This window comes from Phragmites australis, chromosome 1, assembly GCF_958298935.1.
Source record: "Phragmites australis chromosome 1, lpPhrAust1.1, whole genome shotgun sequence".
Taxonomy (NCBI): domain Eukaryota; kingdom Viridiplantae; phylum Streptophyta; class Magnoliopsida; order Poales; family Poaceae; genus Phragmites; species Phragmites australis.
The window spans coordinates 45645671-45669287 of record NC_084921.1 but is presented as its reverse complement, the minus strand read 5'-3'; the positions used below and the strand labels follow the sequence as shown (position 1 = coordinate 45669287).

At 42.8% G+C, this 23617-nt stretch overlaps 2 protein-coding genes across 4 annotated transcripts; both read right to left on the bottom strand.

Moving 5' to 3' along the window:
* Window positions 1–2298: 2298 nt before the first annotated feature.
* LOC133889962 (early nodulin-like protein 9) lies at window positions 2299–15477 on the bottom strand. 3 transcript variants are annotated; one of them, XR_009903978.1, is made up of 4 exons: window positions 15273–15477; window positions 15057–15190; window positions 14872–14966; window positions 2741–2879 (listed from the first exon to the last, which is right to left on the bottom strand). XR_009903978.1 is itself a non-coding variant. In XM_062330393.1 (2 exons), the coding sequence occupies exons 1-2, from the start codon at window positions 3967–3969 to the stop codon at window positions 2488–2490; spliced, it is 585 nt and encodes a 194-aa protein (XP_062186377.1). In that variant the 5' UTR covers window positions 3970–4059; the 3' UTR covers window positions 2299–2487. The 3 variants fall into 3 exon arrangements, 1 of the variants encoding a protein (XP_062186377.1); XR_009903977.1 differs by having other exon boundaries at window positions 15057–15477; XM_062330393.1 differs by lacking the exons at window positions 14872–14966; window positions 15057–15190; window positions 15273–15477 and adding an exon at window positions 3777–4059 and having other exon boundaries at window positions 2299–2879.
* A 2709-nt stretch (window positions 15478–18186) lies between these two features.
* LOC133922264 (salicylic acid-binding protein 2-like) lies at window positions 18187–21266 on the bottom strand. Its single transcript, XM_062367511.1, has 3 exons — window positions 20846–21266; window positions 20510–20644; window positions 18187–18654 (listed from the first exon to the last, which is right to left on the bottom strand). Exons 1-3 carry the CDS (start codon window positions 21227–21229, stop codon window positions 18376–18378), a joined length of 798 nt encoding a protein of 265 aa, XP_062223495.1. The 5' UTR covers window positions 21230–21266; the 3' UTR covers window positions 18187–18375.
* Between the last annotated feature and the right edge of the window lie 2351 nt (window positions 21267–23617).

The following is a 23617-nucleotide window of genomic DNA, read 5'->3' as shown; positions in this document are numbered from 1 at the left end:
TCGTCGAAGCGATGTTGCCCATTGAGTCACTGCATCCTTCGTGGCTTGACTAGTAGGATACCTAGCACCATGGATCTCCTCATTCTGCGTATAATCCCAGGCTACCTGATTTCCCTTATTCACCATAAGATTGTTGAAGTTGGGATTGTTCCAGTCCATGGGAATAGGAGCATCGTCCTTAGGCCACGCCCAACAGCTTCCCTTCGCGGGCGAGATTCCCGTCGTGAAGGGATTCTCGTTCCCTTCAGCGCTCCAACGATTTTCCTTCATGTTTCCCTTCACAACGGGATTTCCAGGGTCATTCCCTTCAAGACAGGATTCTCTCTCCTTTCCCTTCGCGATTCCGCTTGAAGGGAAGCTGTTAGAGAGAAAATAAAGGGAATGGGAACGGGGAAGGAAATTGGGAAGGAAACAAAATGAAGGGAATATGGTTGGGGATGGTCTTATCATCCGAGATGTCATACTTAGGGGATTTTTTAGCCTGAAGATCATCCCGCTTCATCTATTCAATTAGAGAAGGGATCGTTCCCCCTCATCTACCTCACTGGTCGGTTTAGTCAAATACTCTGATGAATGTGTACCATCCAGATCAACGTCATCCTCATCACCCTCCTCCGTGTATCCCCCACCCAGCATATCCCTCACTGCCTCCTTATTCTTCCAATGCACAAGCAACATAGGAGGCCAACCTCTATGCACAACATCCTGCAGGTACCTCTTCCACACCGAACCTTCTCAAAGCGGGTACACCTCTCAGTACACACCATCTCTCACTCGGTTGTCCACCATGCTAATGGTCATCTCTTGGATCTCGGGGTCTATTTTGATACCCCACATCAATCAGGCGTACAAGTGTCTAATATTTTTTGCATAGGTCTCGAGATACCCTTATCCATTGAGTGAAATGCGGACAGTACTACACTATATCTAAATCATACATCTATTACCTAACATATGTCTAAATACTACATATATTTACTACAAAATGCGTATAAAAAGGATCTAATCGCTAAACTATATCTAACCCTAATTTTAAAACTAGTTCTACATTCTAGTCTACGTCTAGTAGCTATCCTACTATGTTTATAAAAAATTCTATATCTAGCATCTAACTTATGTCAAAACCTAACCGGTGGCTATCCTACCAAGTTTATAAAAAAGTCAGAGAAACAACATACCTCTTTCCTCCGGTAGGCTTCGCCGCACAATTTCCCCCTCTTCCCTCCCTTATCTACTCTCCTCTCGGCTGTGTTGATGTGAAATAAGCGGCTAACGTCAGCGGGATTGGCGTGACTAGATTAAATACTCAAAAGATATCGCCTATTCAACGAACGAGATCTTTTGGGTGGGTCCACCTCGTGCCGTAGCCACAAAGGCCTCGCCCATTCAGCAGGCGAGACCTTGGTCTCGCCTACTAAACGGGCGAGATGTTCCTCTCTCCGGTTATTTAATGCACTGAGTGTTAAGGTCTATAAATTCTCATCTATTGAACAGACGATATCTTGTTTTCGCCTGTTGAACGGACGATGGTAAATCTACCCATGCAATTTTTTCAAATAGGCATTTATTCTTGAATATATATATATATATATAGGAAAACTAGTATGTACTCCTGGGTGTATGTACTCCCACCTCTCATATACCACTTTTACACGTGTGTTATACTTCTTTATCACTTTAAATATACTTCATTAGTAATTATAAGATACTACAATACAAATCCTACGAAATTTTTTATGAAATTCCATGATTTTTATCATAATTTGCGTATATACTTCTTTTATATTTTTTTTCATACAACTCATATTGGAGTATCTTAGAATTAGTATTAGAGTATACTAAAAATGATAAAAGAGTATAAAATGTTTGTTTAGGTGGTATATTGCATGTGGGAGTACATACTCCTAGGAGTATAGAATAGGTGTCCTATATATATATATATATATATATAATTCATTGATGTACATCGTTTCATTTGAGCCGGCTGTTGGAGGGCTGGGACAACTATAGTAGGTGGACTATGCCGCTAAAGAAAGCGTTCCAGCCTTTCCGAAATTTGTATTGGATATCGGGCTCGCTTTTAAGACTAGGAAAGACAAACTGGTTGGTCTATGCCGAACTCTTTTTTTTAGAACGCACAAAAGCTTTACATATGCCCAACTCATTGATCTTTACATTTTTTTTTTCTGCGATAAATAGCATGACTTCTGGAAATGGACCTAAACATCTTCTGTTGCCTTTTTTTAAAAAATAGACGAGGGGAACAATTGCGACCGTGCAAGCATGAAATTGGACTAAATCCGCATTTCCAGCAGCATTGAATCAATAAAACAGTACATACATTCCAGCAACATTTGATACATCACATTAAGAACAAACTTCAATCAAATCAATCGGTACACATCGATAATTCAGGCAAGTAAAGCAGCCGTGTCAGCCTCCATCCACATGCGCGCGCGCATGACCATTTTAAACAAAATGTACATATCAAACAAGTGCGTAGAACAACGCTCCAATGGAAAGCGCGGCCATGCCGGCAACACCTGCAGCCTTCGGGGCCGCGGCATTCGGCCGCGGGTGCGCCGTCGGCGAGATCTCGATGCCAATGGGCGGCGGCGGGGACGACGGCGAGAACGGGCTGGCCGGCTCCGTGCCGTTGCCGGCCACCGCGCGCTCCGCCATGACCACGACGATCAGCTTCTCGTTGCGGTTGCAGTTGTCCTTGTTGCCGCTGATGAAGTAGAAAGGGCCGGAGCGGGTGAAGGTGAACACGGTGTTGCCGTCGGCGAACGTGTCGATCGGCGCGCTCGTGTCGCAGGCGTCGTACGCCTTCTTGTCGACGAGCAGCACCGAGTCGTTGCCGGGTTGGTAAGAGAACGCTGCGTGCAACAGGGAAAAGTTAATCCACAATGATCAGTGAGGCTAATCGAAATTGGAAAATAAATTTCAGTTTTTAACAGCGCGTGTTTTACTTTCTACCGTCGCAGTAAACTGGACGGTGAAGCGGTATCATTAGCCAATTACTGGCACCATTAGCACTGCAATTAACACAGTTTGATGTTTACACTAGAAGATTGCGTCATGCCAATGTATGGACCAAAGAACGGGAGGACCACAGTAAAATGCGGAGGATATGTTGCATTTAAAGTATGCATGCAGCCCAAGCGAACGCCATTCCATCTTGCATCTTGTCTCTCTCAGTCGAGCCACCGAATTCAATTCTAGGAAGCTTTATGGAGCCCCACCCCCGGTTTCAGCGATGCAGTTGGGAGATAGGGATAGAAATACGTAAGCGCATTATATATATATATATATATATATATATATATATATATATATATATATATATATATATATATATATATATATATATATATATATATATATATATATATATATATATACATCCGCAGCATTTCAAAATGTATTCGAAAGAAAGTGTATGTATCCCGGAAGTCAAATGTGAGAATTGTCACAAGTGGACAACAACAATGCAGTCCACAGGACGATTGCATCCCCTATCGTCCTACAGACGTGCATGCGAACCAGTGCAGACACAGGTGGACAACCATATAGAAATCGCATGCAAACGGACGCGCCATGGCAGCCCAATGTCGCAATGAATACCAACCAGCGTATCCGACTCTGAAAGAGAAGGCAAGATGCAAGCACATTTAAGCCTGGTCACTGCATATCCTAGCCTCTCGCTGTGTGACCAACCGACCATGAACTGGATACCCACTCGTTCAATCTAGTGGAGCAGTAGCCACACTCACCGATGGCGTCACCGACTCGGAACCGGTTGCGCTGCGCCCACGCGTTGTACGCGCTGGTGTTGCCGCCGCTGGGCTCGGCCGGCACGCGCCATTCGCCCGTGCCGCCCGCCTTGAACACGAACGCGGACGCGGTGGACGATACCGACGCGGCCACCAGGCACGCCAGGAACAGGCAGCTCCGCCCGTGCGCCATCGAGCCGGGTACCAAAAAAACTGCGCGCAAGCAAAGACTAGCGAGCGTTGGCTCGTGCCGGGTTGGGTTGGGTTACCGATCGGGTAGGTGGCTAGCGCTGGATTGATCGACCAGGCGGTTCGGGGTCGACATGGTTATAAACGCGTAGAAAGTCATCATGGCACGGTTCTTTTCGTAACAGTCAGGGAACGTGAGCGCTGAGAAGTGGTATATTTGCGCGCTTTATGCTCTGACAGCTCTATATACGCGCCATGATGCATGGTGTGAACCTGTTTTATTTTTGTTTTGCTGGCAAGGGAGCATTTTCGAAGCTATACTTTGCTTCGTACAATGGTGAGGAATATTCATGCCTTACGGGCGAATTTTTCTATTTTTTAAAATCAAAAAGTTGTAAATATATGTGTTCGTTTTGAAATTTTGTAAATCTAGACTTATGTCGTCCGCTGGAAGTGCGATAGAAATCTGCCATCCATTGAACAGGTGACATGTCGATGTGGCATGCCAGCATGGATATGCATGGCAACCAGCAAACGGGCGGCATGTAGATATATTTTTCAAATTTTTGTTTTCCAGAAATATAAAATGATTAGTGAGATATTATTGAGTAATTGGCCACTAAAAGAGAAAATGTAATTGCACTTAATTTTTTATAAACATCATCATTTTCAGGCATGAGGCTTTTTCAGATATAGACTTTTAAGATATAGATTTTTCATATAACATTACCGCTCTAGACCGAGGAATCAATTCCTTTCCCAACTATTTTTTTAGACTTAGTCCATAATCACCATAGATTTTATGTATAAATAGGAGTTGCCGCCGTAGGGCTCACCCAGACCAGTGTAAGATGGCATGGAGGAGTTGCTGCCGTAGGGCTCAGCATCCGTCAGACGTAGTGGCGGCATAATCAAGCCGTCAGAGCAATGGCGATTGTCGTAGCGGAGGGGCAAGAGGGCCAAACAGGAGTCGATCGAGTAGCATGTGGTCAGAAAGCAATGTCCTCAATGGACCTATAACAGAACATCTTCATGATCTTCTATGCCTTCTTGTAGATCATGTGGAACACCGCAATTATCTCGGAGACAGGGACATCTATCCCATTGTCTAGCTGCTCATGGTTAGTGCTGGACTCTACTGAGATTTGGTACACGAGGTCCCTCTGAAAAAATCAGTACTACGAACAAATATTTGTATTGAATATGCGTACCACCAACGACCGAGCCTAGTCCCTGTGCAATGGGAAAGTGCCCCGCATGTGCGTCGTGTGAAGTCAACACCTCGGATGGTGTGTACGTCACCCGAGTCCGCGTCCGAGGCAGAAATTAGGCGAAATACTCTGTTAATGCCTCCTAACTGTGTGACCGGTCCTTATCAAGCATGTCGTCCTCTGCGCTGTCCCAACGCTCTATCCATGTCTCAATACGTGGCACCCACAAGGTAGTAGATGACATATCCTTCTATGACATCATGCAATATTAGTTAATACACCAGATAATGTGCATGACTGAAGATTGAAAACAATGAGTACTACAATTTACCTGTGCACGTGAGCAAGGATGGTCTGGATGGGGGTAAGGGGTAGTGCTGGGACTAACCAAACTGATGCATCACCCAATGCGCCATAGTCCTCCATTAAAATGTCTAAGACGATTGCTCTCCTCGTCAGCTAGAACTTATTGTCCCGTGTGCACAATGAAGAAAGTTCATACGGGGCACGCCTGGCTATGTCCTCGTAGGTGTACGGGGTCCACCTAATATCGCCGGCCAAGAGGTCATCAAACTGAGCTGTGAAGTCCAGGTACGCCCTATGCGTCTGGGAGCTAACCTATGATGGTTGTGTAGAGAAGGCTCATTAGACTCACAAATTAATAGATGCAACATTGTCGTAACAAATATCTTACCTATCATCGACACCACAATAAACCTATGGTGGGTCCGTCCACGTCGTATGGCTCCATGTCGTAGAGGTTATGGCCCACTACTGGTCAGCCAATGGCGAACCACTCGTAGAAGAAGCAGGCTACTACTGAAGATGGCGTTTGAAGGCATCTTCGTGCAAACATCGCATAGACCCCTGTAGCTCGCGGCTAGCATAGCGGAAGCCTAACTGTACTGGGGGACCTCTCCTAGTTCGGCGTCGGCTATCTCCGTGTCATACAGGATCAAGATCTTTGAGATTGAGTTACCATGGGTAGTGGTTGTTGGGGGTCATCATTAAGGACCCCTAACGCCTCTGGCCCCACTAGCCTACGGCCTTTGAATCCTGGATCTCTAAAGTCCCTTTAGGTCTCTAGGCTCAAAGGCTCTCTGGAGCCCCTACCCCCTAAAGCCTGGGCGGGCTCTTGAAAGTGCATCTAGCCCCTATGTGTGGTTTTGGTAATTAATGACAATACCTATGGACTAACAATAGTGTTGAGTTTGTTAGTAGGTTGTTCCATAGGTGATGCATGGATGAGAGATATCCATGAGTTCTAGGTAAATGGGGAGATTGAAAATGCATCAAGATGAATAAGCTCTAGGTGATGCTCGGGTAAGTGATGACAATGCCTATAGACTAACAATCATATTGAGAATTGTTATTAGGTTATTCCATAGGAGATGCATAAATGATGAAGTATGGATTCTTTAAGAAATGCCATGAGTTCAAAGAATTATATCAAAAGTCATTGAGATTCTAGTGATGCTCATAAGAAGAAGAAGAAGCTAAATAAGATTAGCAATAAGCTTGAAGGCTAAGTTACTTGTGGAGATCAAGTAACTAAAGGTATGACTTGTCAATAGAGTTTTATGGACTAACCCATATGATATGTGTTTAAGAATGAGTGGGGTTATGTTCTATATGAAGATTTGACAATATTCATGAAGGCTAATAAGTTACTTATGGAGATCAAGTAACTTAAGGTATAAAAGTTGTTATTTAGGTTTTATGGACTAACCTATGTGCTTTGTGCTTGAGAGTGAGTTGGGGTTAGGATCCATAAGAAGGCATAAGTTGAATTGAAATTATATGTGCCAAGAGTGAAGAACAAGAGTGGGCTCCATATTTGATAAAATGAATTCCTTGAAGATGTCGAATACGAAGGGCAAGCAAGACTCGGCTGCGATGGACCATCCGTGGTGAAGGGCAAGCAAATAGCTTGACGCCGAAGGACCAAGGCAGTGGTGAAGAGCGAGTGAAGGCTTTGCGCCGATGGACCATGCGAGGCCATGGGAAGCTATGGATGATTCACATCAATCATATGAAGAATCAAGAAGAGATGGAGTGAAGAATATATGAAAGTTGGCAACCCTCAAGGTTTGAAAGAAAGAAGCGGTACTTGAAAGTTTTCAAATGCTCAAAGTGGTTCACATATGTTTTATCTTTGAAATTGAGTCTAGGTATGCCGCACTATTAAGAGGGATGCAACGTGAGCTAATTATCGTGTCTCAGTGCTCAAGAGTTTCTAACCAAACCCAAAGTGAGAGTTTCTTGTTAAGAGTCCGGAGCGGAAAGTGTGGAAGTGTCCAAAATGGGTTTTGGAGTGTTCCTAGTTTGATCCTATGTGTTTTAGGTCATGAATTAAGTTGTGATGTGTAGCCCTCTGAATAATCTTTCCATAGAGTCCAAAATCGTCGAAATCGGACTCCGGGATCAAAAGTTATCGCCATTTTTCGGAGGTCAACTGTGCTGTACTCGGAGACTCCGGTGAAGACCGAATTCTCCGGTACCTGAAGTGGCCGGAGACTCCGGTGTAGACCAGATACTCCGGTAGAGTCCAGAAAAGAGCCTAACGACTAGTTTTTTGAAGTGGGCTATTTATACCCCACTCACCCCATCCTTTGTGGCTGCTACAAGGGCACGAAAAAAACATCCTCTAGAGCCAAAAGAACTCCTTCCCACTCCAATCTAGTGTGTAATTTGAGAAGAAAAGAGAGTTGGGTTGTGAGATTGGGAGATTGAGTGCATGTGAGCTAAAATCCAATATTGAGCACTTGAGTTCTTGACAAGAAATTCTTGAAGCGTTTGTTACTCTTGGAGGTGAAGCCTCCTAGCCGGCTAGGTGTCGCCGGTGAGCTCCCGTGCTTGTGGTGAGCTGCGAGAAAGTTTGTGAAGGGCTCGATTTCGCCTCTGCAAGGGAAGAAATCAAGAGTGGATCGAGGAAAGCGGTTTAAGAGACCCGGCTCATTGGAGCTTCCTCAACAGAGACGTAGGATTCACGGTGGTGAATCCGAACTTCGGGAAACAAATCTTGTGTCTCCTCTCTTGTTTCTTTACTTTTGAGTTCTTATTCAAATCTTTGTGTATATTGCTCGATCTACTTGTTTGTGTGTATTTGAGTGTAGGTTCTCCGTGGATCTACTTGGAATCATCTTCGGGAACATACGACATCACTTGGTTTGAGCTAGAACTCTCTACCCATCTTTTTTATTCAGTTTCGGGCTCTGTTCTGTACAAAAACCGGAGAATCCAGACTTCACCGGAGTTTCCGGACCTGTACAACCCAGAGACTCCTGTCTTCGCCGGAGTATCCGGATAAACAGTAATTTCAGGCATATAAACAGTGTTTTCAGCCTTTTTCAATTTAAGTTTTATTGCATATCGCTTGCTAGAATTGAATAATTTTGTCACCTTAGGATTGTAATTTCCACACTTATTTAGGGTGATTGTGCACTAGTTGAGCCTAGAATATTTAGGTTTTTCACTTGTGAAAAACCCGTTAGTTTATATTCCGCTGCAAGTTTAGGCCAACGGTAAAAGGGGATGAATTTTTGTAAAAACGCCTATTCATCCCCCCAAATGTGATGAAGAAGAACTTCTTCCGGAGACGTCATTTGTGGAATGCTCTACTTCATCATCACACCATGAAGAGCACCAAATGACTTTCTCCTTTGTCCAAGAGAATGTCACTCTGTCATCCACTTCACCAACATTTAACAACGAGCAAGGTAATGAAATGGTGAGTGTGATAAGTGAGTGTCCAATCCCTCCTTTGGACTTTAACAACACTTGTAATGAGCTTTTTATTTCTAGTAGTATTGTTAACCCTTGTATATCATCTAGTGCAAGAATGCCTATTTATCATGATGATATGGTTCTTTATCCTCATAGCGATGCATCTATTTTCACTAGTACTTGTGAGACTAACATTTTGAAGGAAATAGAAGTCTATGAGAGACAAAGCCTAGGTGGAGAAGCTACAACAAAAATCAACAAGAAAGCTTCATCTAGCAGAAGATCAAGGACAAGTCAAGCTTGCTATATTTGTCACCAACAAGGACATTATAGTATGGATTGTCCTCAACTTGGAAGTGAAGCATCCACTTCTCCAAGGTGATCATCCTCTCACATCGATTCTCCATTGTGTCTTATGGTAAAAGGTAAAAGGAAATCGGTAAGTGAGATTAATAATGCTAAAGCTAGTTCTAGTGCTAGTAATAGTGATGAGCTCGGGTTTGATCTTTTGAGCAAAAGGAATATGTCTAAAATGATCAAGCTCATGACCACCATAGAAGGCTTAGAAGAAAGCCTTGAGACACAAGAGGAATTCCGCATTGAGAAAATAGAAGAGCTTAAGGCCTTAAATGTGAAATATGAAAAACTTCAAGAATCCCATAATTCGTTGTCTAATCTTTATGGGATCATAAAGTTAAGCATATTTCTTTGATTGATAAATTAGATATTATGCCTCTAGTGGATTTAGAAAAATAATATCATAATTACAATGTTTTATCTAAGGACAAATCCACTATTTCTCCTATTGATAATGCTTGTGCTACTAACTCTAATTCTTTTGTAGCACATTCGGAGAAAGAAAATATTGAGCTAAAGGCTCAACTTGAAGAGCTCACGAGCAAGCATGTGGCTTTGCAAGAAAATCATGATGAGCTTATATACTCTTATGAAAATCTTGTGGACTCACATACCATGCTAGAAATAGCTCATGAGGTTGTGGTAACAATGGTAAAATCCTACAAACCTCATATGGACATTAGCACACATTATTTGCATAATGTAGATTTAACATGTGCTAGTTCTAGCAATCCATTTAATGTCAATTCTATATCCAATGATGAATTGCCTACTAATCTTTGTTGCTCTAAAGCTAATATTTTCCCTAGTGTTGCTTGTAATATTGATAGCAAAGGAAAAAGTAAGAAGCACAAAGATTGTGGACTTGATGCAAAATCCAACAAGAAGAACAAGTCCAATAATGTCAAGACCAAGGGGCAAAATCAAAATAAGATCAAGACTCTCATCACTTGCTTCATGTGCAAGAAAGAGGGCCACCATATGAGAGATTGCCCTTTGAAGAAAGTAGAAAAGAAGATGAGCCAAGTTAAGAAGATGGCTCATATCAAGTGCTCAAGCATGGGACACTATGCCTCTATGTGTTCCAACAAGGTTGATGACAAGACCACACTTCCAAAGAAGAAAACAAGAAGAAGCAAGAGGAAGTGTTATGGATGCAATGAGAAGAGACATGAAATTGCATCATGCCCCTACATAAAGAATGAAGGTCTTATGTCATCAAGGAAGAGGTTCACCAGCAAGAAGCAAGATGAGAAGGCATCTTGCAAGTACACTTGCCGGGCCAATGGACATATTGGTAAAAATTATCCCATTGGTAACATTCCTAAGCCTAACTCATTCAATAATAATCAATATTTACCTAGGAATGTTAAGAGTGGTACTTATGTTACTAAGGTGACTAGTTCACCTCATGACAATGTAAAGGTCATTTGGGTGCCTAAGTCTCTCGTGACTAAACTTAAAGGGCCCAATATGGTTTGGGTACCACAAAGTGCTTAATGTGCTAAATAGGTACTTGGAGATGTATTGAAGACTTGGCTTACTTGAGAAGAACTATATTGAATATCTCATCTCAAGACTCTTTCAAATTGGGCTTTCTCATGATATTTGGAAAGAAGTGCCAAGAGTGTGGATTATTGCTTTATTTCAATCTTCAATGACATCTCGGTAACAAGTATCTAATTTGAGCTATCTAGCCACTTAGCTTAGCATAGGTGCAAATATTCACAATTTTTCATAGTCGTGAGCACTTGAATGTGGCTAGGTAAAATTTGAGCAAAATTTATATTTTGTGCAATATGATATTTTTAACGGCTCTCTAGTAGAGCAAGATCTTGTTAATATTGTAGGTAATGGATACTTGGTGATGGCTATGAAAAATGAACTCAATCACATCACAAGAAATGAAGTGAGAAGAATAAAGCAAATTCACATCTTGTGGTAATCTACACTATCTCATGGTTGTAAGTTCATTCTTAGCACAAATATTTCCTTTGTAAATTCCTTTTGTGCCTTAACTCAAAATATAGGGTAAACTCTTCTATATTCTTAAATGAACTAAGTACAAGTAATTCAAGTAATTGGATGCACATATATATAGGGAGCTCATCCTATGTTTTGTGCTTTGAGACTAATATTTCTTCAATTAAAATTTGTATTTAGTCTCTTGGTAAAATGGAGGGCATTGGAGACTTGGCTAATTATTTAAAGATTTATCTAATTGATTAAAGAGTCAAGTTTTGTGGAATTATATTTATTATTACCCAATGTCACTCTATGAAGGTAACTCTCTATCACAATGTCTTAAATTCATATTCTTGTTCATTGTGTTAGATTTATTATTCTACACTTTTTGTGGAAGTTTCTACCTCTTTGCATATGTAGGTTATGTATCTATGCTTGTTTAGAGCTTATGCTTATGCTAGCATGTGTAGATTTTATTGCAATCTTGCCATGCTTACTCGTTTCATATTTATACATATCTTGATTGCTTGCTAAGTGTGCTATGAATTTGTTTCTAGTGCATCTAGCTTTTCCTGCCAATTAGTATGTGTAAGTCATATAACTAGTATGTGTAGGATGCATTGCACTTTCATGTGTTGATAGTAGTTTTAGGGTCTTATTTGATCTTATTCGTCTTATTGAATTCTATCTGACTCTCTTTTGGAGATATTAATGGATTATCACATTATAGGGGAGTACTATGCTTTATGCATCTTAAATACCCATTATTTGTGAACATTTGAGCAATACCATTTAGAATTGATATTATTGTTTATCTAGAATTGAATATCTTGCTAAAATTGAATAATTTTTGTCACCTTAGGATTGTAATTTTCACACTTATTTAGGGTGATTGTGCACTAGTTGAGCCTAGCATATTTAAGTTTTTCACTTGTGAAAAACCCGTTAGTTTATATTCCACTGCAAGTTTAGGCCAACGGTAAAAGGAGACAATTTTTTGTAAAAACGCATATTCACCCCCCCTCTAGGCGACATCATTGTCCTTTCAGCTCTTCGGAGCCCATATCCTCCGAAGGATAGAGCAGCCTCCCCGAAGATCGGAGGGTGTGCCATGAGGTCTTGGAAAAAGATCAGCAAGAGGGGGCCGCCAAACATCCTCCGTCTGCAAGGAAGTGATCAAAATTTGGTACCCAAGCAAGTGGAGGCCATCCTAACATCCCAGCGCAAGTGATGGCCGGCCTGATACCCCTGGACAGTGCGGCGCCGTAATAGGCGGACGACCCTGTACGTCGCCCAAAATCTTCGGGTTAGGCCGGAACCTTCGGCCTAACCCTCGATAACGTCTTTGTTACCCTCCGGTCCTTCGTTCACTAAGAAGAATGTATGTAATGATGCAAATAAAAGGGATGCTATGAAAAAGCTACAAAATTTTAATAGAGATGTGGCACTAGGTAATGAACATAATGCAGCAAGAAATACTCGAATAGAAGCATATATGCTCCTGGTATAAATGATTTATTTAAAGTATGTCCAAAAAGGAACTTAATTAAGCTAGCTATTAAGATTAAATAAACTTTAACAATTTAAACATCACTCACATTCCAAAGTATATTTTTCCTAGACAGCACTGATCATAACTTGAATTATCCAAGTGGTTTCATTATTTTAGGATATGGTATTAATTGACTGTGATTTAATTAAGTTGAAACATATTTAACTAATTAATTAATTATCATACATTAATTAATGAGTTCTAACATTTTTAACATGTAGCTCATACTTATACGAAGCTAACACAACTGGTTTCATGATTTTTAAAGTTCGTATGAATAAATTATGAAATTTACAAGCTATCAGTATAAAAAAATTGATGAACAGTATAATCTGGATACTCCAGGTTGAACTCGAACTATCTGGGTTTTGAAGTCTCCGGGTAAACCTCCACGTAGGAGTCTTTGGGTATTTTTGGCTAGGATCATCCAGAATCTCCGGATTAGGCTGGAACCTCCGGGTTGAGCTGGATTGTCCGGGTTTTACTCCAAGGGAGGTGCTCGCTTAATTTTAAATTGAATTGCCCAGAACCTCCGAGTGGTATCTAGATACTCTGGGTTCTAGTAAACTTGAACTTCATTGTGATTTTTCTCGATCGATTCAACGTGCATATGATTACCTATCCCACCTGAACATGTATAAGTACTAATTTAAGGATTTTATACTCAAAATATTCGCTAAACAACACTATTTTTTGGGTAAACTCAACTGAACTCACCCAGACTATTCTGTTCCATCTGGACACTCCAGGTTGTTCCTGAGAGCACTTCAAGAAGCAAATTTTTGGATCGATTTGATTTGCATGTTAAAATCTAACCACATGAACATGCAATAACACTAATACAATGGTTCTAAACCTAATTTACTCTCTACACACTCGGTTCGCTAGCTATCTCATCTATTCTTCTCCTACCAACTACTCCCTAAATATGTCCTCGCTTCGCGATGATCCTCCTATACGCACTATGCTCGGTAGGTGGGTGTGCGTGCTTGTTAAACAGGAAAACATGTTGCCCATTAAAAGAGCAACAAGTCCTTCCAACGGACGATAGGCTACATGTCGCTCTTTCAAATGGTGACAGGAGTTGTCAGTGATCTTAACCGTGGACTAGTCGATCTTTGTAAGGGCGACAAGTCGGTGGCATACAATGTGGATATCATCGTGAAGTAGACCGTTGGAAGCACGCTGACAACTCTGGTCACCTGTTGAAAGACTATGTAAGCCTATATTTATAATTTTTTTTATATATTTGCAATTTTTATAAAAATAAAAAAATAAAAAAAATCTCACCCACCGGTCGTACATCGAGAGGTCGGATTGTCAGGACAGCGACCTCTTTAAATATCATCTCTCCATTTCTGCGCGGCGGAAGCACTGTGGTATGATCAGACCATCGCCGGACAAGCAAGTGCACAGAAATGCTGCAGCCGAGCCCGAGTGATCCAGCCAAGCTTCCGTTTTGCTTTCAGTCGAACGTCAGAAAGCAAGCAGCGTGCTGCTCCCGGGTTGGACGGTTCTATCTAGAACTCTAGTGGTTGTCCAGTCTGAGCCATGTGCACAGGGCATCTCCAATCAGCCGATTTTATAAATCTCGCTCACCCTATTTTTATATATGAAGTATCTTTAAAAATTTCTTTTCTATTTCTCTACATACTCTAAGTGACTTATTAAATATAATTCTCTAAATTCTACTCATATATATTTATTAGTATCTTATAAAAAAATATTTCCAAATCTATATGCCTGAACATTCTTTTGGTTTTGGAATAACCTAACAGCCGAGAAGGTTAAGATATCATTTTGTCACTTTCAAAAAAAAAAAGTTTCAAATTGATGTGCCTGAACATTCTTTTGGTTTTTGACATGGTAGCATATAGCTTTTGACCAAGCGAGGACTAAATTACCATAATTCTTTTTGCTAAAAAGATTTCACATGATTTTTCTACGACTTTCCATTAATATCCAATGACAAACCCCACGAAGTAAAGATTTCTTGCACCATTTACGATCTTGTCGCTGACGAACCTTTTCAGCTACCCCTAGCTCGCTACATATTCCTGCCTAACCAAGAAATTAAATAGAACCAATGCCTTACCAGTGCATCTATCGATCTAGCCGCCGATTAGCCGTCGCATTGCGCAACGCATGCCGAACCTACGGAGCATCCATGTTGGAGAAGAAACGCACGTGCTGCAACCATGCGAAATCACAAAGGTGATCTTATAAACTTGCCAAATCACAAAGGTTCCAAAACACAGTTCATCTGAAAACAAAGATTACCTTGATTTCCCCCAATCTGATGGCGAAACACACGAACCCCAGATTGTGTGAGTCTGGGGATGCTCGGGGGCAAGGCTCCGGATCAGGGACGTGGCACCCGTCTCACCTCTGGTTTGCCTTTCCGTTACCGGCCACTGGCATCCAGGGCGGACGGATGGGGACGATGAGGACACTAACGGGTGAGGTGATAGAGGTGTGGTTGCGGTCCAAGGATACCTGATCTGAAGGATCGAGCCAGCGCGGAAGACGATGGACTCGACCTGCAAAGAATGGATGAGCTCGGGGAGGCATGCTTCGGCGAAGGAGGCCGCTAGAGCTTGACGCCACTGGTCGGATTTGGAGGCAATCGATGGCGCGAAGGACACCTCTGCAGGACGCTCCGGGATGCCGAGCTTGTTTGCCATCCGACGGAAGTGGCGAGTCATGGGGAGATGTAACATCATGAGTTTTTAGCATTTACAGTATAGCAAATTTCATTGCTTTTTTTAAAAACTAATTATTTAAACTAATATAAAATCTAGAAAGTATATATTTGAATATATATATATATATACATGTATATATGTATATATTTAAATATATTATTGTGGCTAAGTATTCTAACGTGTACTGAATTAATTTCTAAATTTAATTTCTGCCATAAGATGATCATATGTGTTCTTAGTTTATTTGTTTTTATTGTTCTTGAGTGGAGATTTAAATTTAAATATCTATTAAGTTCAAATCTAATTCTTAGGTTCAATTCAGTTGAAATCAAAATTCAAATTCAAATAGCCATATTTGAATTTAATCCCAAACCAAATCCATTATTTTCCAGTTCGCGGGTCTATATCTTCTTCCTCTCTAGGCAGCCCATCTCACCCTCTCCTTTCTCCCCGGGCCTAGCTTATCCTTTCCCCTCTGCGTTGACCCAACCCCACTAAACCAGCCCGAAGCACCCTCTCTCTCCCCTCCTCCGCACGCGTGGGCCACGACACGCTCACCAAGCCCAACCAGCGCGCATAGCAGGCCTAGCCGCGCGCTTTCTCTTCCCCTCCTCTCCCACCAACGGGCGAGGCACACTGCTCGGAATCTTCTCCCACCTCCAGCTCTCTCTCTCTCTTTCTTCTTAGCCACGAGGTGTGTGTATCTTTGATGGGTGAGTGTGTGGACTAGATATCTATATAATGAGATTGCTGGCTCGATCTGCCAAGAGCTGAGTGGTACTGAAGGTACACCATATACATTGATAGAGAGAGAGAAGTAAGGTGTAGCCCCTCCTAGTACCGAAGACCCTAGATATACCTTTTTACCTTGTTTAAATTGCTTAAAAGATAACAGTAGAGAATATAACTGGCTATCTGCATAAACTGCTTTACGTTTAAAACTAAATCGTAAAATATTATCCTTAAGTTACCCTTTATGCATATATCAATCTCTTGAAATAGTATAGGACTTGTTGAATACTTTTCGTACTCATTCTTACTGTCTTTAAGATGAGGAGATGGATTCCGACTTCATGGGAGATGAAGGCGCGGATGACAAGTAGATTTAGCGGTCACGTTCACATCCGAGCTACCTATGACTTTGGATTATTTTTCCGATGCTTTTGTTGGCTAGTTAGCTAGATTTGTAATGTACCGTATAATTTAAAGATATTTTGTACTCATATAATCTTAATATCACTATATACTATATATGACTATAATATCACAAATATTATACTATACGTATGATCCTATAGCAACAGCGACCACCAAGCAGCCGCCGCTCAACACTGCTGGCTAGCAATCGTTGCGCTGCACTGATTCATTCTGTGATTGAATTACTGTGATGACAAAAGGGTTCTACTTTGTGCAACAATATAGATTTAGAACAACTGTGTGACTGAGTCAGATTACAAAAGAGGTTCTACGTTCTGAAATTACTTGTGCACAAAAATTACATTGTAAGCCTTAGCAAAAGCAAGCACAACAGCATAGGGTTCATTTGGATAGGTTGTGGCTTCAGAGATGAGAAAGCAGCTATAATTATTGAATTTTATTTGTTGGTTTTTATAATAAATTTTTAGCTTCTCAGCACACTTAAAAGACAATCAAAACTTGATTCTCAGTTTTTAGTTTATTTTAGTCACAGCTACTTCCTTAGCCAGCCAAAAAATACCAGAAACCGAGAACATAAACTAGCTGTTTGGATGGTTTCTAGCTTTTTTTTCAGAAAAAACTAAAAAAAAAACCTATCCAAACAGGGGTAAGTCTGATTAGCTTCCTGGTGAAACAGATGCGGGGGAGCCACCTGCAACATGAAGCAAACTTAGGGATGAGAAGAACAGCTAAGCTTGCTCAATCTTGTGAAGCATATGATAGATTTACCATTAGTAGCTGGTGTAGGTAGTAAACACTCCATCTCTTTTGTTAGATGATCTCTTTTATCTTTTCCCCTGAGACCAGCCATTGAGCATAGAAATCTACAGGAAGTATACACTCCATCTACTATGATTTTGTTGTTATATTGTTTCCTTACATCAAAGCTTACTGTACCACCATAGGTAACGCAGAAATCCCAAGCCTCATCCACACTATTAAATTTCATGCTTGTCCTTGGCATCCAACATAGTGGCTTCTCCATCCTAGAGAACAAGAATAAAACCCAATTCTCATGAATCTGATGTTTGATCTAACTTCTCTTCAGTAGGTTTTGCACCAATTTCCATAGCCAAACGAAATTAAATGATTCAATGAAAGCAAAATGATCTGACTTACTTGTGTGGCTCACAATCCATAGCACCTTTTTACTTTCTTCACATGAATCTTCACATGATGAGAGAGGGGAGAGGAAGAGACTGAGGAAGCCACGGAGGGAGCAGGAAGACTTGCGCCAAAAAGGCTGTGCTTCGCGCTCTTTACTTCCCAGGCGGCCAGGCCACTCTCTTCCTTCTCCTGCTGCTGTATTTTTTATGCGACAAAATCACGGCCATTCAGCTGAGATAGATGGCCAGGAATGGAGTTAATGCCATCTCTGCAGTAATGGTTGTAACCGCAGAGGATCCGAGTCCGGGCGTTTGGCACGAACAGAGACAAGATTAACAACGATGGAGCGAACTGGAGTATCGGGCCAGGATGAGATACACTGCTAACTAGTATGAACATTCATTTTTTTGTGTTGCTGCAGATTTGCTCCCTCATTTGTACGTGTTCATTATTAAACAGTCTCGGTTACAAGCAAACCACACCGATGCAAAAAAAAAAGGTCTTACAAAATTAATGCAACAGAGAACACCGTGTGCATGCAAAGCAGCAACAAGTTTGACAATAAGATGGCAACACAACGACTGGCAACATCATGCATACTTGTCGGCAATTTCAACAAGGCACTTCACCAGCTCTTTCGGCCTGGAGAGCATCACCATGTGGTCTGCGGCTATCTCCTTGACCTCCTCCACCGGGTTGTTCGACACCATCCAGCGCTGGAACCTCTCGACGATGCAATAATCTTCAGTGCAGACGATGTACACCTTACGCACCGAGCCGTACCGGGCATTGGAGTATGGCTGCTGGACTTGCAGGTCCTCCACAAACATCGAACTGACCCTCATCAGAGATCTCCCAAGGGTGAGGTCCTACCAATCAAATGAAACATATCAGCTTGCTTCACAATGATTTGCATTTGGCAAGGCTATATATAGTTTGTCCAAAACGTTTCATTTTTTATTTAGTGTGTATTTTTTTCAAGCTCCACTACGATGCCAGTCATCGAAATACGAGTGGCATATATAGTGATTACTCCATGTTAGAAGAACCGATGTCGAATTTTTCAATCATTCGATCCAAATCTAACGGATCAGGACCGTCCTCTTCCTCCCGATTTTCTTCTTTCTAGAGGTTCTTCTTCCTCTTGATTCCTCCACCTCTATCGCCAACACACCCTCGCCCCCATCCCCTCCTCCTCCTTCTCTGGCAGCTCCCACCACCTGGGCCCGTAGCCACACTAACTTGTCTTTCAACAGGTTGTGGTTGAGTCGCCCCCACTGCCCTCCTAACGCCCACGGCTCTGGTGGTGCCACAGGCCTCACTATACTGTCGCCCATCAACAAGAATTCGCATCTTTACTTGTCATAGAGAAAATCTTGTATCATGATCTAGCAGCGAAATATCATATTTCATAGAAGCCATGACGAAGAATAATTAGAAATAAAATAGCTTACAGCCCCTATGGTATAGCTCTGTGTGCACCAAGCAATCAATTGAAGAAATCCTGTACACTTCGTGTACGCTTAGCAATGAAGTCAGAACCAATCTTCTGGTACGATTCTTATGTGCACCTAGCAAAGATGTTAAATTTTGACTTTTTACGTGAGAGAGCAGGCTTTGGTGTTCTGGGAACTTGAACCTTTTTTTTTTCTTTTCTTCACGTGAGGACGTCTGGGTGTCGGGACTTGTTTCCCGTAGCTGCAAGATGACGAGCTCTTGATTAAAAAAAACTAGCTACAGCTTCAAAGTGTACCTCGGGAATTAATAGGACAGACTCCAAGCAGCAGGAGGCTGCAGCGGACGGTCACGTTGATGCCCGAGCAATGCGTCCGCAGGTGAGAAAAAAAAAAACGACTATTTGACCCCGAGGACGAATCCGGCGTGACAGATGGCAACGAAGAACAGATGCACGCGAATTCGATGAATCCCCCGGCGGCGCGCAGCAACCAAAGACGAAGATCTTTTACGATGTCGAAATCAATTCGGCGAAAACCGAATCAGATGTCGGAGGAAACCGATTTATTTTTTTTCTCGTTTCTCGTGTATTTGACCCGGCTCTGGTACCACTTGTTAGAAATAAAGCACGACAGAATCGAACACGAGACACGATTTTTACGTAAAAAATCTTTTCGGGAAAAAACCACGGGCGCCAATCGACGATCAACACTATATCAGGGATGTGTATAATGCAGGGGATTACAATGAGCGTCTTGGCTCTCGTTGCAGCTTACAAGATATATTTATAGAGATGGACACATACAACTCTAGTCTAATACAGACTGTTCCAGAATATGAGCCGAAGACGTCCCTTATCTAGACTAACAAAAATTCGGATCACAATACAACATTCCAACTGCCAACCCTTGCTTCCCTGTAAGCTCAAGGCATGGTGAACTCTGGCCCCTAACCTCACCCTCAAACTCTAACCTCACCGGAGTCATAGATAATTAGAGTTTGCCAGAGATCGAGAAGATGAGTTAGATCTTGCCGGAGGTCGAGAAGAGGCCAAGAGGATGAAGAGGAAGGGAGAAAAAAAATTGGGTATCAGAAGAGAAAATAATTACCCCGACAAAGCATAGCAATTCCGATATTATATGCATGACGTGTCCGGCTGGCTAGATTTTATCTTCCCTGTACTAGCGAACGTCCCCTTGCGACTTAACTTACGTACACGAAGAAATCAAACTCGCATAGGCAAATATAGGGGTGCGTAACATTACGTACCTCGGGTGAGCACAGCTGGAAGAGCTTCTCTCGTGTGATCCGCGGCCCGAACATCATGGAAGTGGGTAGCTTTCCCTCTGCATCCTGGGGCTTCATCTCCGTGTCCATCCAGTCCAGCCAACCCCCCTCCACGAACTTCATTTCAGAAACCAAAAACGAAGAAAAGACATGATCGAGTAGGACAAATATTATCTCCGTGAAACGCTAGAGTAAAATTTAAGCGAATTGCTAAAGAAGTGCGATTCGGACAAGTAGGCATTGCGCTTCGCAGGTGCTCGAAAAGGACCTGCACGTCACGAAATCGCAGGGAGCAGTCTGACGGATACGTTGCCTCACCTTTTCGAGCACGTGCGACGGCCGCGCCGCGCAGTCGGGCATGAAGGCGCAGAGGAACACGGCGGCGGCGACCTTGTCCGGGAACATCTCGGCGGCCAGGGCCACGTTCACGCCGCCGAGGCTGTGGCCGACGAGCACGACGCGCTCCTCGGGCGGGAGCGAAGCGAGGATGTCCAGCAGCGGCGCGGTGTAGTTGCGGAACGTGGCCACCTCCCGCAGCGGCCTGGGGTCGACGCCCGACGCGGCGAGATCGGGCGTGTCGACGCGGTAGCCCGCGGCGCGGAGCGGCGTGGCCACCTTGAACCAGGACCAGCCGCCGACGCACGCGCCGTGGACCAGGACAATGTGCTTGCAAGCCTTCGCCGCAGCCGCAGGAGCGTCCATTTGTAGAAGGTACACGTGTGTGGGTTCGCTCTCTTCTGCGGCCTGCAGCAGCGCAGCTAAGTCCTGAGGTGGATTTATATCGAAGTGCAAAACTCTACAAGCAAAGCGAAATTTCCAGAACGAGATATGCACATATTGGTTATCTAGATCGTTCATATATTTCGTATACTAATCTTAAAACAAACTAAAAAAAAAGTGCTGAAAAGGGCAAATTTGTAAATGTATATATCAGTGTAGTTATATTCTAGTGTAGTTTTATGATTTTATCAGCCACATTTTTTTTGGATTTTTATGATATGTAAATATTTTGGTTTTTTACGTGTTCATTTTGATAGGATGGATACATTATCTGGTCTTTTAATGTTTTGGTTTTTATGCCTTTTTTCGGAGGGATAATCATATTTTTCGGTTATTTTGTATGATGGGTAAATATTTTGGTTTTGTATACGTTTGTTCCGATAGAATAATCTTTTTTTATCATTTTATGGTTTTTACGAATTGTAAAGCATATGAACACACAAATAACCGGTGTGTGCATACCCGGAGTGAGTTGCATTTTCCCTCTACAAGCGGCTCTCTACGCCATGTAATGTAACGACCAATCCGTAGAAAGAGTAGCCTGCAGAGCTTGTTTATTTGGGAGGATTAGCTTGTATAATCATATCTAATACTGCAAGTCAGCTTTAGGGGATGAAAAGAGATGGCAAAACAAAGTGTATGCAGTAACTTTTTTTAAAGAAAAGTAACTGAAACGAAATGAAATATTAAAGTGGACTTCCAGTATTAAGTTGGCGATGCTGATTGGAATCGAGTGCATCGTATATTAGTATACAATATAGGAAACGCGAGTTCATGGTCAGTAGGGGACTGATTACCAACCGGAGACAACTAAGCTGGGTCCAAGTTGCTAACAACAGATGACCCTTTGTTTATTTTTGCGCAGAAGAACTCCTTTCGCTTAAATGCTAATCGAACAGCGTAGTGCGTACGATGTGAGTTTAATAAATCAACCTCCAAACATCGTTGTTCACTGCAGAAATGGAGATGCCGGCAATGGTCACAAGATAGGTAATGCTTGCATCGAGAAAATGAGAGAGGCGACGGACGAACGATTTGGCTCGCCGTCGTCGGTGCTGCGACGGATCTGTACACCACAGCACCACTGTAAGGGCAGCCTATGTTTGTGGAGCTTCCGGTGACCTAGATTTCACGGTCTGACAGATAAGCACAGGAAATTAAGATGTTAACGGTGTACTTTCGTGCCGGACCTGGATGCTCCGAACGAACCTGTGTCTACACAGGATCTCCCTCTGGAGCCTCTGTCGCCCTTCGTGCTCGTTCCCCAGGTGCCCCTGCGCCTATCCGCAACCTTTCTCCGGATGCTCCGACGTCTGTTCTGCTCTAAACCATTCAACTCCCTCCTGACTCTACTGGGGCATCACGGGCGCTGCTGTCCGTTATGTATGTTATTGCTACCCCCACGATTGATAAAGTGGTGGTTGATTTCATTGGTACCGTAACTACTCAAATAGCACAACCGGTTCAGGCCACGCAGCAGCCGTGACGGCACCCATGGGCCATTGCTCCAAATGATGCTGTGACGGTGTCACTTCCTCGCTGTAATAAGCGGGTCACCGCGCAAACATCGCGTGTCTCCAACCCTATCACCCAAGCGCAAAATGTTCTTACGCGAAGCTTTGGCATCACCTCGGATTCTCAACCGTCGGATGCTGCAGCGGTTGCTGAATACGAGCGCACTTTCGATATGCCGTTATCGGCATCGCACCAGGCTGCCATAAGGGAACTCTTCCGGTGCTCTCCTCCACAGGACACCTCAAGCACTTTGGTGCCGCCTGGGACAACTTAATGGTCTGTGACGTCTAGGTTGCTGGTCGTACTTTTAGTACTATGGATTGTGAAAATATCCTTGTATGGAATGTCTGTGGCCTTAATGCCCGAGCACATCACGATGCTGTTCAAGAAACGATCGATCAAGAACACATCACTTCCTTTGCTTGCAGGAAACTAAGCTTCATGTAATTGACAATGACTTCATATTGGGAATGCTAGGTTCCGCCTTTGATTATTGCTTTCTTCCTGCAATAAGTACTCGGAGTGGAATTCTTGTCGTGTGGCATACGGATATCTGATCGGTTACCAATGTCACTCTCATGGATTACTCTCACACTGTCAAAGTATCCTTGCCGGGGGGGGGGGGAGGGGGATCAACTTGGTGTCGCTTTCCTCCAGGAGCTCCAGGATGTAAGGCAAGGTCGCATTGGTCCGTGGATGGTCTACGACAACTTCAACATGATCTACAGAGGGCAAGACAAGAACAACAATGCTTTGCATCGACGCTCCATGGGTCACTTCCGACGTTTCCTTGAC